This window comes from Sus scrofa, chromosome 14 (assembly GCF_000003025.6).
Source record: "Sus scrofa isolate TJ Tabasco breed Duroc chromosome 14, Sscrofa11.1, whole genome shotgun sequence".
NCBI lineage: Eukaryota > Metazoa > Chordata > Mammalia > Artiodactyla > Suidae > Sus > Sus scrofa.
The window spans coordinates 12,880,501-12,896,231 of NC_010456.5; the positions used below are offsets into that span (position 1 = coordinate 12,880,501).

Sequence of the window (15,731 nt, forward strand, 5' to 3'; positions counted from 1 at the left end):
TGGACACCAGTGGAAAAACATTTGTTCTTTCTTGTGGTGTATACACCTTTGCCTTGTCCCTCAGTCAGCTCTTAAATCGAGTCCACTGTGTTCTTTCTTCTGCAGACTGTTTTAGGTCCCCCATTTACCAGCTTGAGCGCAGACCTGTCAGCATACCTGCAGTTCTGTGCTGATCGCTATTTAAACTCTAAAACCAGCTTGAGAGAATAAGCATGAAACAGTGCACTTCCCAAGGGTTCTTTTGCCCCTTGAGGACTCCAAATCAGAGCTCCACATTTCATTCAAGAGAACATTCTGAGTCTTTCTAAGTGGAAGCATTCCTGTTATGTTTCAATCTTCCAGTGTAGATGGATCATTTCCATCTTTTTTTCCAGATGCCCTAAGGGCAGCACATCCCATGCTTTTCTCCCCCCAAAGGGACTTACCCTTTCCAAAGCATTTTGATGCAGAGTTCCCCTGAAGATGCGACAGGTGAGAACCTTACCCTTATTTGTAACACCAGCCTCAGTGCCAGTTTCCTTCACAGGTTTATTGTTTAACACCTCGGGTGATGCGGAAGGCAAGCTTCACACTCCCTCCAAGTAAGACGCCTGTGCTTCCCTTGTGCAGCTGCCTTACAGCAGGAGACTGCCACACGTATTCTCCCCTAGCCATTTCTGCCAGTCGCACTTTTGTCCTGATGTAATTGAGAGTTTGGGGGTTTTGTTTTTTTACAAAAATGCATTTTTATCCCTAAGATGTTGGTGTCCATAGTTTTGTCTCGTTTTCTCAGTTGAGTAGAGAGAGGACATGAATTCTAATAATCTTTTTGTAATACAAGTACCAATCTGGAATTTAATAGCTCACTAGTTTGGCCTTCAGTAACTAGTGCTGTATTTCAAACATAGACTGATCCAGGTTTGATCATCACCACCAGCAATCTTTCTGATAGAAGAAATAAAATCCTCAGCAGGAAAAAAACTATTTGAATGCTTTTTATTTATTGAATCATAAAAATGCCAACCGGAAGTCTCTGGACTTAAATCCATTCAGTGTCTACTTAAATACATTTCACCTCTCTTCTGTCATGCCCCATCTCCAACTCTGTTTCCTCCCATAAATGTTCTGCCTCCCCTTGCCCCAGCATGCCTTTCTATAAGCTAGAGAATTTTACCAATCCATTAATAACAGTTGTTTCTTATTTCTGCACATCTAGGATGACAGCACTAGCCATAGTGACCACCAGGACCCCATCTCATTAGCTGTGGAAATGGCAGCAGTCAACCACACTATCTTGGCATTGGCCCGACAAGGAGCCAACGAAATCAAGACAGAGGCTCTGGATGACGACTGATCAGAGAGGGTGAACACGAGAAGTTAACTTAGTTTAGACGTAGCACCTTAGCAGACTTTCCTCGGTCCTTAACATGTGTTCTTACAGTATAACTTGCAGTTTCTTGTATGTCAGTTAGCCGTTAGGGTCTTGTTCTGTGAAGATGGCATGGTGCCCTCAGCCTTTGCATATACTCTCAGTATTAATTCCAGTAAATAATAACCAACCAACCAACCAAACTTCCCTCTCCCAGCCCCTGAGGCTAGAAAAATCTTGCTGCTCTGTCTTAGCATTCCAGGAAAGTGCTTCCAGGTATTTAGATAGCCCTCAGTTTTCAAATATTAGGCTACGTGTAAAACCTTGGGTACCTTTAGATTCCTGTAACACTAGTTTGTACCCCTTTTCCTTCCCCAAGACTGGTAGGATGCAAGCTGAGGTAGTGTGGCCCAGGATTGACAGACACCATTTGGGGAGTATCCGCAGAGTAAAAGGAACACTAGAATCCCTCCTCAGCGTGGGAGTAATTGATTTCCAGCTGCAATAAGCCGTGCCTCATAATAGTCACACTGTGGCTAGATTATACTTCTTTGGGTGCTGTGCTAAGAATGTCAGTGGAAAAACTCGATCTCAGATTTTGGTTGATGTTAACATGCCTGACACAGACATCCTTTCCTCTCACAAGCTGTGTGACTTAGATAAAATACTGCCTTCTCCTTTGGGACCATGATTAAAACAAACAGAAAAATGACAAAAAAAAAAAAAAAGTCATTAAAAAAAAACAAAACAGAAAACCCAGCTTGAGAGCATTGGAAAAAAAAAAAAAAACAAAAAACCATGAGCTGAATGTCTAATGGATTTTAAGTCCAGTTCTCAGAACCACTATACAGTATGTGGCACAGCTACGTGCCTGCCTGGAAAGGTGCTGGAGGTCGTCACGGAAGCTGCTTTGCCTCCTGTCTGTGTCCCCTTTCCCTGCTACCAAAAAAAGCTCTTTCAAGGATGGAGCTAAGGTCATAAGTAAGTGAACGAACTTCCAGTCTTTGTATCCATTAACCGAAGCCCCCTCCACATGAGAGGTTATTAGAAGACTTTATAGTGGGATTATGCTGACTGACTATCACAAATGCAAATACTTACCTAAATAGCAGCAGAAAAAAGCAGGGGACGTTTGCCACTTATGTGGTGGGTCTGCGAGATACAACAGGATGTGACTGCTTTGGTGTTCTCTTTACTCTGTCCTTGGAGAGGTGTGAAAAGCTATATTGCTACAGGCAATTTATTTAATAATTGGAAGCCATATTGATAATGGATGTGGTAATATTTGTAAAGTTTAATCTACTTTAAGCAGCAGTAACTAATGGAATTTTTTTCCTTGATCACATATGTAGCACTTTTGTTACTTTTTAAAGATATTTATATTTGATAAATCTTTTTTTCATTTTGAGAATTCAAAATACCAAACAGTGAACTTGGGTTATAAAGTCACCCTGTGATCACCTTGTCATCTAGTAGCAAAATGATGAACTATTCATGCATCAAAGAAAATTACATCTGCTGGCCTTGGATGAAAATGATCTCTTGGCATCTCGATTAAAGGACGTGCTGTCACTGTGGGTAAGAGGAAACAGCCTTCAGTGTGGCAGCGTAGGGTGCGTCTGAAAGAGGCACAACTGCTCTATATTTCCTGCCTCGCTCCATCTCTCCTTCCTATGTACAGAGAAGCCTTGTTTAAAGGGGAATATGGGGCTGGCTATTAAGCAGGGCTTTGTCTGTTTATCCATTACCTGAAAATGATTTCTGAGATTGAAGGAGGGTGCCATTTCCTTACCTCTTCACCCTTCTTCCCCCACCAGATATTTTCAACTTAAAACCATTGAGAGAGAGAGAGAGAGAGAATGACTGACCTTCTTTGTTTTTTTTCCTTCCTCATTAGTGAGATACTGAATATCCGCCAGCTTCTCGCTGGTCTCACTCCTCCACGTAAGGCATATGCTGATGAGCTCGTCTCCGCGTCTGTTAATCCTGCTTACGTCAGTGTAAGGAAGCCTTTGAGAGGCATGAAAATGCCACCTTATATGGGTCTGTGACTTTATATAGAGTTATAGGCAGGACCTGGGCCTGCTCCTGTCCATGGATTTCAGGGGGAAAATGTACATATTTTTTTCCAGCTTTCAAGAATTGAAGTAAAATGGAGCAGTCTTTTCTGTTTTACTATATTACTTGAACCAACAAATTCAAGAGTAGCATTCGTTATTCTCAGGAATGATCCCCCCACTCATTTTCTTGCTTGGTGCGTTTGACTTTTTATTTCAATTAGGAGATTGTTATCTTTCTTTCCTTTTATATTATTTAGAGAAAATATACCATATCTTTCCATTGTGGTGGAATTTTGTCTGCTTATTCTCAGTTGAATCAGAAAGAAAAGGAGAGGGAAAAATACACTGTCTGACAAGCCACATCCATGATTTATTGTAAGGAGATTATTATAATTGATAGCTTCTTTATGATGGGATGGCTAGTATCATTTGTTCTTGCTGGTCCTTGTAAAGAAGCAGACTCTTAACTGTTAAGGCAGCTGCGGTTTCTAAAGAAATACAGTGATTGCCAGAGAAGAGCTAAAAGGTTTCATTGTTTCCAGACCTTTAAGGAAGGAAAGGAAGCTTCAGAGAATAAGAGAGAGTGAGTGTCCATAAGGGGAGTACCAGGTCCTACCTGGAAATCTGGGAACGTGAAAGGGCAGGTCTGCCGGTGCAGGTAGCATTGCCTTGGGTTCAGTAGGAACCGCAGGAAGGAGTCTGTGGTGGTTCTGTTAAGTTACAGAAGGCTGCCAGTTGTTCTGAGATCCACTGCCTTACATACAGCTTTTGCTTTTTCACCAAGAGTGTAGACATTCGGTTCTTTGGGGCCCCCAATTTAAATCTCCAAGTGGTTTTTTTGTTCATCACCAGGTTAATCCCATTGTCTTCTCCAGGCTAGTTCTTATAATGGCATATGGAGTTGCCACTGTCTAATTTTAATATCTTTGGAATAGTGAGTTTTTTTCTTAAGCTTTTTCAGTTTTGAGAAGTTATATTAAAATAGAAACCCTAAACTGCTCTCTTACTGAAGGAAAAATAGGTTTTTAAAAAATCCTATTCTGTGCTTTTTGGATGTTCTGTCCTCTTCTCTCACTTCCTGCTGTACTTTTTTCAGGCCCCAGAGGAATCTTTCAGGGGCTGCCCCTTCCCTGGTGAGGAAGACTACACGGGTCAGGTGGGGGGACCATGCCAGCAGTTCAGGTAACTGGTCTGTTATTTTTTTTAAGACCCTTTCATTGAATTACTGTGGTCACATGGGTAAGCTTCCTACCCTTCTTCAAACACAGCCTTATAAAGGGACCTTTTAAAGCTGGACCATCCTGCTGCCATCTCTGCCCATCTCATGAGAACCTTAACATGGGATGAAGGCCAGGGAGGTTCCAAACAGTACACTCTTATTTGAGACCTTCTAGGACCAGTCAGTACCAAATAGACATTGTGGTTTATTTCATCAAAGCCTTAAGGCAGTTCTGAGGTGTTGAAAAGTGTGGTTACCTTCCATGCACCTGTGGAGTCTGTACAGTTCTCACAGGTTGTCATTTGGTGGGGTGGTCCCTCCCCCGCATCCTCAGAGTCCTTCACAGGAAGAAAGAGCCTGGAACAGGAAGACCCCTTTAAGCTCAGTCTGGGTGACCATCTAAAAGGACGTGAGGGGCAGCTCCTCAGTCTGAAGGCTGTAAGCCAGCCCTGGTGGTCAGCAGCACCTCCATCCAGATGTCCAGATACATTTTACTTCCAAGGGGACAACTCATGGAGAGCTGGTGACGCAGTTGTGTCAGTTCTCCCTATTTGGCCTTTGTCTTTTCAAACTTCCCTCTCGGATTTCAGTCATCAGGCACTAACTGTAAATAAACACACTTTCATTCCATCAGGCATCTCTAGTCACATCCTGTCTGTCTGTGAACAGCTCCTCTTCTCTTTTCCTCTGGGCTCCAAACCAAGGCCTCATCTTGAGCCAACTTCTTGCTGGAATTTTGTATCTTCCACAGCAGGCAGAGCACGTAGGTGTGGTCCATCTCGTCACACAAACACTCCTTCCCGTCTTGCAGCTCAGCTTTGACCAGCTGCACATCCCACTGACCAGCTACATTCTTTCTGCCCACAAGAGTGGAAGTAGTCCCTTTTTCCTAAGTGATCTCCCACCCCCATCCTAAAAATGTGAACGTCAAGTCCTTCTCTCTCTTTGGTCTTAAGAAGGGTTTGGGTAGAAGCAGTCTTCCCATTTAGCTCATGGCTCTGCCTTTTAAAATTGCTTTTGTGTCTTTTGTTGTTGTTCAGAGAACCACCAGAGTATTTTCTCCCCAGTGAGTCTCAACAGATTCTTAGGCAATAATTTTTCTTCTTATTGATGACCCTGTGCTCAGTAGCACCCTGCATTGAATAGTCCTCTACTTGTATGTTGGTTTTCTGTGTTAATCTCTCTCCGTGATTTAAATCTTATGTCAGAGTGGTGATAGTTTGTCAGTTTGTTGTGATTATTAGTAATGTCTTACTACTGTATTCCTTGGGCTGCATTGAGATCAGCCAAATCCATTTATAGCTTTACTGAGCCGGATTTGTCCGTCAAGAGTTCCCAAGTGAAAGTTGGGCACATTGACCAGCTCCTGCAGATGGTATCTTTGTGGGACGGAGGGATGGGGTGGGGGGAGGCCAGGGGGCAGGGGTAGGAATTACATACAACATTCCTTTTTGTGTGCTCTCTAAATAGCAAGGATGTTTACTCAGGATTTGGGGATCAGTTGTTAGCCATACTGAATTTGGCAAACTGAGCTGCATGCCCTGGAAACCCTCTTCTGTTTCTTAAGTTCCATCCTGTCTGATTTACATGACCGAGTAATGCCTAAGTTATCCAGTTTAAAGGTGTGGCACCATAATGAGAATGGCAGGTGTCCCCTAGGAGGCAACCGTGAGTGAGCAGCATCCCCGTGACGAGTTCCCTCATGGGCCGGGTGCTGTCAAAGCAGAGGCCCTTTCTTTTTCTGTGCCGCCGTCTCCTTCATTAGATGCTCTTCTTTTCAAACGATGATAATCACATAAGAGGAAAGACTTCCTTACTGCTCTCAAGAGAACTACCACAGAAAGGTGGTGGGAAAGGCTTTTTAAACATCTCAAGCCTCCAGGTCCATCCTCCCATCACAGAAACTCCTCTCAGTTCTACTTGGAAAGGCTGTTCTTAATTCTCTTTACTTACAAGCCAAGAGTAATGCACTACTACTCTTGCCACCTGAGAGAGCTGATGGTTGACCCACTAATCACTGCAAGCTTATGAGTTGAGAAGTTTCCCTATCAGCTTCATTATTCTTCCTTAGCAGGGATGAGAAATAGCAGCAAAAGGAAAGCTAACAATCTGAGAAATCGGCTTTCCTGTAACAGCAGTTTTCTTCTCTAATCAAGACGGGAATAAATAGAGAGGGGCAAGTTGGCGGCAAGGATCTTCCCTCCCCTCCTTCGTGTCACCCGTGGACCTTGAGGACCCGGCGGGCGCCTTGGATTACAGGTGTGTGTATCCTGGACTTCGTCTTCTGGGGCCAAGCAGTGAGGAGAGCTAAATCTAGCTGATTCCAGTGAAATCTGACGAGCAGTCTTACATCCCCAACAGTTCATCACACACCATTCACATCCATTATCTCCTTAGCCAGCACCTGACAGAAGGGGCGATCTGGGGCGGGGGGGGGGCTTTGTCTTTCTCTCCCGACAGCCCTTTTATTTGGCAAGTTTTCTGGGCAATCTGCCCCAGTCTGGGCAGCAGGGCCGTGCCCTCTGGTGGCCTGAGTGCAGGGGCAGCAGTGGCGTGTGTGCCGGTGTCCGGCTGCCGTGTGGCCTGAGCACAGGCGCGTGTGCACAGCTCCCACCGGCACTTCCTTCTGACACCTCGGGGTGCCGACTTCCTTGACTCCATTTTTATTCTCTCTCTTTAAGTAAAAATGGCTCTATACAACCATAATTAACTCTAAGATTCTCGTTGGTGTGCTGTGATCAAATGAAGGTCTGCCTGAATCCTTTCAAATTGTAACCATGGTAATTGAGGGGGAGGGTGTAGAATGACTATATGAAAATATAATGACAATTGTTCTGAATGACTGAGTGTCCTCCTGACATGTAATTAGCTGTTTTAGCGAGATGTAGATTGGCATGGTCATAATTAAAAGGATTTCTGTCCTTTATTCGATTGAAAATGGCAGATCTCCCATTCCCTGTTCCCTTTGAGCACTAATGCTCCCAAGAACATTTGGAACAGCAACTCTGTAAACTAAAATAATGACATGGTGTTCATGTCCTCTCCTAAGTGAAGGAGAAGGATTTGGAGTTATTTCAGCTTCCGACTGGAAGCCTTTGATTATCGCCCCGCATTGGACTTCTAAACCACATGAAACCCCTCTCTAACATCCAGTTGCAGCCAGCCCCCTCTTTGACAGAAAGTGCAGTTGGAATCTCAGATTACTCTGTCCCACATGATAACCAGCTTGGGAACCTGACATTTCCTGCTTCCCAGGAATTCTAAATTTTTCCTTGGTTACTTCAGGTTTACGTTGCCGTCACCATCAGCAAGTTTTTTTCGTCTAGAGCAAAAGACGTGACAAAACACATATGAATAAGCTAAAACCTAGAGGCTTTAAAGAACTATGTGGCATAAGTGAAATATTGGCATTTGCAATGTTCTAACATTACTGGAGGAAAAGAACAGAACATGTGAATTTCACCCAGGTTTTCTCACCTGGCTGGCAATTACCCACTTCCTCATGTCACCAGCCTTTGTTATCCTGAGTTTTCCCCATTGTTCTGTGTGTCGGTGGGACTGGCCCTCTGGCCCTTCTAAATCCATGTTCTCTCCCTGCCACTTTCCATTCCTTTTCCACCTGCCTGGTCCCTTTGAGCAGCAAGCACGTGGTCCTGACACTTTACATGGCCTCCTGCCCACAAAGCCTGTGTCGTCACCCTGAGGCCTACTGCCAGATGGGACCTGCTGCATCTAGTCTCTCTCTAGAATATGCCCTGCTTGGTTCTTCCCATCACTTGTAGAAGTCTTTATTCAGTTGTATGATCAAGAATGAGTCCACACAAATACCAGCACTCAGCGTAGCGCCATGCAGCCTGGCTGTGCTGGCGAGCCTGGCCCCTGAGCCCTCTCTTCTTCAGGCGTGGACACTCCAGGGCTGAGTAGCAGCCACTAAGGAAAATATAGCTCTTGTTTTTGTTCATACTTTGCTACTTATCCTTATACAAATGTTTTCCCCTCGCCACATATCATAGAGGGAATCCTAACCCACCTGCTCAACTTCAGTTTCATAAAAATGCTGAAGTGGGGCTGCTGCTTTTATAGTTCTCCAGCCCCCCTCCACATACACACACATATGCACAGAATTTGGATAAACGTTCTGCCTTGGGATTTTTTATTTCTGTTGCCCTCAAAATACCTGTAGTGAGTTGCATAGTAGTTGGGCTAGCTCAGGAAAAAGAATGCCATGAGAGGTTTTCACTCAGCACTGCATTTCCTACAAGATCTAAAAGCCACTTAGCCTCCACTCCTCCATGCCACCTGCTTTCAGGTGAAGATACACGAGCAGTCACTGGGACTTTCTCTGGGACCCTGTCAGTCTCCTGACAGGTGAAATGGTTGTGGATTTATGAGCCCAAAGATCGGCGTATCCCATCCGTTTTCTTATTTTCCCAATTTCTGAAAGATAACTGTCGCCATTAAATTGAGAATCTGTCTTAAGATTAGCAATTCTGAGAACTGACTGGATGAGTGTAATTCTGTGATTTGTGAGACATGCATTGAAAGAGCCAGCAGAACATTCTGATTATCTGCTAACATTCGAAGAAAATAGAATTATCACTGCAGTTAAAACCTTCTAACATAATCTACTATTTTCGAAATCAAAGTATTAGATGTGCTGCTTAAAGGATGGTGCTACTTCAGAAGAAAAGGAGTTGGCAAGACATCTCTCTTCACAGATGTTCCCAGAGGCCACTTTGGTGATTCAAAATCCCCTACCCCACTTACTCCTTTCCCACCCCCACCCGCCACTGAAAAGAAAACAATAGGGCCAGCTTACCAAAGTCAGTGAAAATACAGCTAGTTCTCACCCCCAAAATAGGTATTTTTTGGAAGAAAACACCAGAAGTAAGTTATTCTTACAAGAAACCAGAGTAAAGACTCGTCATTCTAAGTCACTGTGAAGGTTCAGACCTCCTGAGCACTCAAGCTCCCTTTACCGTGTCTCCTGTGCCGGCACTGTGCTGAGGGTCTTACCATCTCCTTTATTCTCGAAGGTTTGCAGACTCTGCCCTGAGCAGTAGCCCCTTAATGGAGTCAAGTAAAAGCCCCAGTCACTCCTTCGGTCTGGTAGGATGTTACGGGGATGTCTGCCTGGCGCCGCTGAAGGAAACCTCATTTAACCTGCTCCTCTTTCTTGTGAGCCGCGCTGGCTGGTCCCCACTGAGACCCTGTCACACCGCCGTCATTCCTGTGCCGACACTGGACCAGTGTTGCCATGATGACCTAGACACCAGAGCACCCTTCTCCTTAGCCTTGCTCCTCCGTTGCCGACGGTGACAGGAATGCAGTGAACATGGTGAGGCTTGGCAGCTGTGATGTGAAACCTTGTTTCAAGTCCCTTGTCCCTGTCTCCACCTCGAGGCAGCGAAGATGAAGGTCTTGCCTTTTCCTGGGAAGGAACACCAGGCTGGCTTACAGTCCGATCCTGAGGGGAACTCCTTGGGTGTAGTTGTACTTTGTGGGGGCGGAGAATTTGAAAAGCTCACTCTTCCTGTTTTCTCTCTCTTCAGCTCTCTGAGCATTTTCAGAGCCGGTTAGTTTTAGGCATCCTGCTTGTGTGTGGAAGTTTTGCTAAGCCATTCCCACTTGTGAGCGGCAGGGGCCAGGCAGGCGCTTTGGAGAGCCATGGCCTGAGGCCGGCGTTTTGTCAGCATTGGCTGTGGGCTCCCTGTGGCTCAGAGTAAGAACTGCTAACAAGCACAGCCCAGCTCAAGGTCAGCACCTTGGGGCTTGTGTGGCGGATTAGGGCCACGGGCACTAAGCTACTTGGGGTCGCGACTAAAATTCCATGTTTCTTCCTTTTTCCAGCTCTTTTCCTCTCAAAAATAGGTGGTTCTCCAGGGGCAGGCTCTGTCACTTCTCTCTTTTGACCACTTAGTCACACCCTGGGCATCTCCAGAGCCCTGAGCCCTGGAGAGTAGAAACCACCCCAGGAGCAAGGCCTTGCTGGGAGTGGCCCCCTGAGTGGGTCCCCAGGTTGACGGCTGGGGATTGGCGGGCCCTTGTCCCATTCATTAACTGACTCGTGGGGTTTTCCATTATCCGCCCCACCATATAAACCTGCCCCTAAAGTGAAGGGGAGAGGGCATGTGTACCTTCTGCTGTTACACTGATCCCGATCTGGCATCTCTGGTGGCAGCTGGGGACACTGAAAGTTCAGAACGGAGACGGGGACTCCTCCCAAGGAGTGACTCACCAGCCAGGGTGCAGGGCAGAGCTGGTCACAGAACTTGTGTTCTCGTCACAACTTCCCCTCACTTCCAGATCAGGTCTGACCTCAGGCTGGTTGCTGGCATCCTTTGAACATAGAAACTGCCTTTGGCTTTATTGGAACTAGGAGCCCAGCATAAAATTGTGAGGGTCATTCTTCCACTTCATCATCAGCTGTTAAACAGGAAACACAATGACATCATTGCTGTGTTTGTAAACAGCAGCCAGTCTAGTGATACTGCAGTGAACTCTTGTTTTCATGCCAGACTCATGGGTAGGGGTGCAGCGTAAACGCCAGTAGTGGGCTTAATGGCGAGCTCGGCTGTGGGCTCCTGTCAGGATAATGTTTGTTATCATTTGCCTCTGAAACCACACTTCAGTATTGTTAGTGAACCCCTTAATCCTGCATCTCAAAAATGGGCACCAAGAAGCCAAAACCAAAGCTATGGGGGCGGGGGGGTGGGGAGAGCTCTCTGCAATCAGTGGCAGCTCTGCTCTTGATTGCCCTTCGGTTTTGCCAGAACACTCCTCTCAGAAGGTCCTCCTCTTTTCCTAGTAGTTTTTTCACAGCGATGTCAAGTCTGTGCGGACCACGTCCCACCCCCATCCTGTGGCCGAGCGCCCAGAGCGGGCCACCCTGACTTCTGTGCTGGCTTTTTGCCCTGTCCCTTCCTCCTGCTCTGCAGAACCTCGGAAGACAAAGGCCTCGGCAGGTTCACCCAGGCTGCAGGGTGGGACGCTGGCCCTGCCAGAAGATGCCAAGAACATCATAGTTGCCTCCCCTGGAAGAGCCCACAGCCTTCTCTGATCCCCACGGGCTCCCCTCCCTCCCACAGCCAAGGTCGCGTTGGGTATGCAGTACCTTCCGAGGACGAATTTTCTCTTTGTTTTTTAAGTGCCTACACACGTTACAGACCTCTGGGACCTGCCAGAGAGTCAGCTCGTGCCCTGCCCCTCCCTCCCGGACCCTGCACTTGGCCCTGCCATGGGGGCGGCCCCTCACCAGGGTACCCGGGTTCTGCAGGCGGAGCAGCAGTGAGGGCGGCACGCGGGGCGAGGTGGTCATTGCCCATCAGGCTGGCTTTGTCGCTCTTTCCTCTGCTGCTCCTTTAGGGGTGTTTCTGCTGATGGGGGTCATGGTCCTGTCAGTGAGACTGTTAAGGAGCTTTCTCAGCAAAGTCTGTAGCCGCCAAGTGAGGAAGACAGGAAAGCGAGGCAGTCTCAGAGCAGAAACCCGAGTGTCTGACAGCAGCCGGAAGGTGCATCCAGACCCCAAAGGGCGAAGGATGAGATAGTCACAGTTAAGAACAGGATGATTCATTTGCCATCATTAGTCACGGGACCCCTGGCTGCCCGACCTCGTCCTCTTCCTAGATTGGAGTGATCAGGGGTCTGCCCTCAGGGGCACAAAAAGGCTGTCGTTGGGAGGGGGGTGGGTGAAACACCATCAAAAGTGCGTCTGTGCAAATGTGTGAGATTGTTTGCTTCTTTTTTAAAGTACCTTCAGTCTGACCTAAATTTGGGGCCTTGATCACGTGGTGTGGACGAGGTTGTTCTGTGACCACACTTGACATCACACCACTAAGCAGTGCTCAGATGATTTGTTGGTGCATTAGAAGGTTTTGCAGAATGGAACAATCCATACCCAGGCACTTTATTTTCATGAGTAATCCAGCATTTTTGTTCAGACAGTGGAACAGCCCACACACCGGGCCTTCCCATTTAACCCATGCGGGCGTTTGCCAGAGGAACCCAGCTGGGTGGAGAGTGAGCAGGTGGCCGGGACTGCCCCATGGTGGCCAGTGAGGCTGTTCTGGACGTGCACTTGTCGGCTCCAGTTGTGGTTGAGACGAGATGAACGTGAGCGAGGCTGAACCAGGGGAGCCGGCCTCGAGAAGCCGCCAGAGGCGGGAAGGGCTGGGGGCTCCCCGTCCTTGTGTGCCGCGGGGGCGGGAAGCAGCTGGCACAGCAAGTTCTAAAGTGGAAAGCGAGTTGCTGGTGGTAATTTGATCAAATACCGCGGACCAGATGCCTGGGGCTGCCTGAAAGCCCGCAGCATCCACCAAACACTGGAGTGTCTGCGGGGGCTCCCCCTGCCTTCGCCGCCTGTCTTAGTCTTCGTGTCTCCCCTTGGCGTCTCCGGTCTGTCCCCATCTTGTGCACCATGTGCCCCTGAGGGGAGTCGCACCTGTGTCTGAGTCTGCTGTAAGGTGTTCAGTCTACCTCAAGGGGTCATCATGGTCAGCTCTGTCCCATAGCAGTCCTGCCGACGTCGCCACACACACTGGAATGTATATCTGCCCCGGCCCCGCCTTCCCGTCAGTAACCTCCTGACCCCGTCTTTTCCTCTGTCACCACCAACTCCTAGTGCAAATTGGATGCTGCTTTAAATGTGAAAACAATTGTTCAAAAGCTATAAAACCTGAATGAAAGCTAAAGCTGAATTTATAAGCCTTGTTGCATATGAGCCAAAAGTGCAAAAAGCTCTATATAATGAACTAACCTGCCACTCGTATAAATATAAATATATATAAATATATTAAAATCAGACTGTTCTACAAAATTGTGTATTTGTATTTTTGTGTACGTACAATTTTCTGCTAAGCAGAAGGAGGGTGTAGTATAGGGCGCTGTGAGAAGAGATTTCGTTTAATCCTATTGCTTTGTTACTTATTTTTGTTAACATCAGATGCCTGTCTTCGTCTTACGTGTATGACACTGTTTGGAAAGCTGCAGTATCTCTCTTCCTTAGGGCCAGAGTCCATTGGAGAATGAAATCCGGGGTGGAGAGAGTCGGTCTGGCAGGACTGAGGGAGAGAGCACGGCCTCTGAGAAGCAAAAATCCCATTTCTAGAAATCAGCTTCCAAAGAGATTGTCAGCTCTGACGCAGACTCCCCACTGGGTCCGCCGGGAGGGGACGCAGGACCTCTCTGAAGTGAGGGACAGGGCCTCTTATCTCTGGGCCAGAAGTTTGCCCAGAAAGCAGCAGGGGGCTGTGCCTGGCCCTCGTGCCCAGCTCACCGGCCATCCCTGGGCTCCCATCCCTCTTCCAAGTAGTTGCTGCCTTTCTCAGATCAGGTTATAAAACGCCTTCCCTCTGCTGAGCAGCTGGCGCTTCACCACCCAGAGCTCCAGCCCCAGTTCCCTGGAGGGTCTCAGAACCCACCTTCCCGGTGCTAACACACAAGAGGGGGTAGCATGGCTGCCAGTCATGGCCAGAAACCAACCACCGGACAGGCCGGGCCCAAAGAAAAGCTCCGCGTGCCCGGGACAGTTGGCCCTCCCACCACAAAGGCGTCCAGAGGCCCCAGGCCCGGGCCCGCCCCCTGCTGCCCACTCACCTCTCAGCCCCGTGACAGTCCCTCTTGACGTGAACCTTCTCTAGGGAGAGCGATACTGCACCTTCACCTGTGGGACTCATATTTATAACAATGTGTAATGACTGTAGCAAAAAGCCCTTGTTTCTCGATGTAAATGGTCAAAGAAACAAGTGCTCTATTGTATTGATTAAAATAGTTCAAATGAGTCCTGTATCATTGTATCTCCTATTCTGGATTAGTGCCTTTTGGACAGTAGACTGTTCTGTAATTAAAATGTAGTATACTGCTTTTTTGTACAGTTTTGTTTTAATAAAACTTTTTTTTAATTTGTGTTTACTTTAGTATTGTACCTATTAGAGAATAAAATGTATAACTGAACGAAGACTGGCTGGGATTTCTTTGAATAAGAGCAGTCATTTGGAAGTGCCCTGATACTTTTGTTCTGAACATCTGTCCCCTCCTGCTTTACAAAAGGACTGGTTCCCCAGAGACTCAAAGACACTTGACAGAGGTTGAGGGGACAACCCAGCACCACCAGGTTGAGAGGGAATGTCGGCCCCGAATCCAGCCACTTCTGCCTCTAGCCTGTGCTCCCTCTGTGCCTGCCTTGAATTCCCCAGAAGCTATGCCTTCCCATAGCTTTCCTGTCCCCTCACACCATCCTCCTCCATCTTCAAACCACTGGGATGCCGCCTCTTCTCTACCCCGAAGACCACAGCCTTTACTGTGCTATGAACTCCCAGCCCAGGCCACACCCTGAGCACCTCATTTTCCTAAAAGAGCCATCTTTCTTAGGGCTTCACCGCTAGCAGGAAAAAACAAAGTGAGACCAAGCTGCATTTCTTTGAGGCGTCCAAAGATTGGGAGTAAATTCTGTTAAGCAGGACTCAAGGACCAGGTAGGTGCCCACAACCCCCTGTCACCCACAGACTGAGATGGGTTTGCAGGTCCCTCCTCAGAGAAAACTGAGATGTAAACTGTTTTCTTCTTACACAGAATTAGAAAAGACTATACAAAACCTTAACCTTAATGAGGGGCAGGGGGATGTGAGGCCCCTTCTCAACTCCATGCTCCTCTATTTGGGCCAAAATTTTGCTCCTTCTAGTCCTTTCCTTCAGGGCCCACCTGCCCAGCAGCACCCCCTTCCCCCTGAGTCCTCCAAACACACTTGTCTGGAGGAACCTCAACCCCTAAAGCTCAGGCCCCTCCCGTGGGCAGGTGCTCTAGATTCCCCAATGTGGGACTCATCCAGCAACACAAGGCTGGAGCAGGACGGTGTGCCAGTGTTCCCAGGGACCCAGCGAGTCAGTGAAAACATTAAATGTGATGCACACCAGCGCCCATTGTGGGGTCTGAGCAACTGTTAAAAAAAGAAAAAAAAAAAAAAACCCATACTCTTCTCCAAAGGAGATCTCAAGTTGCATGAGAGTAACAGCTCAAAAAGTAAGATTCACCCTAGGAGCCAGATCAATGTGAGACTTGCCTTAGAGCAGGACAGCTTCTTGCTGCCAAATTTGTCATTATTTGGCAG

At 47.3% G+C, this 15,731-nt stretch overlaps 1 protein-coding gene across 7 annotated transcripts in view; it reads left to right on the forward strand.

Annotated features, from left to right (window-relative positions):
• The window catches only part of HMBOX1 (homeobox containing 1), a 202,472-nt gene extending 187,894 nt beyond the window's left edge, over nt 1-14,578 (forward strand). For all 7 annotated transcript variants that reach the window (XM_005670463.3, XM_005670458.3, XM_001926736.7 and 4 more), the window contains one exon: nt 1,196-14,578. Coding sequence is in view for 6 of the 7 variants with exons in the window: in XM_005670458.3 (XP_005670515.1) it covers nt 1,196-1,333 (138 nt within the window). In the remaining variant the exon portion in view is untranslated. The remainder of the gene's footprint in view (nt 1-1,195) is intronic.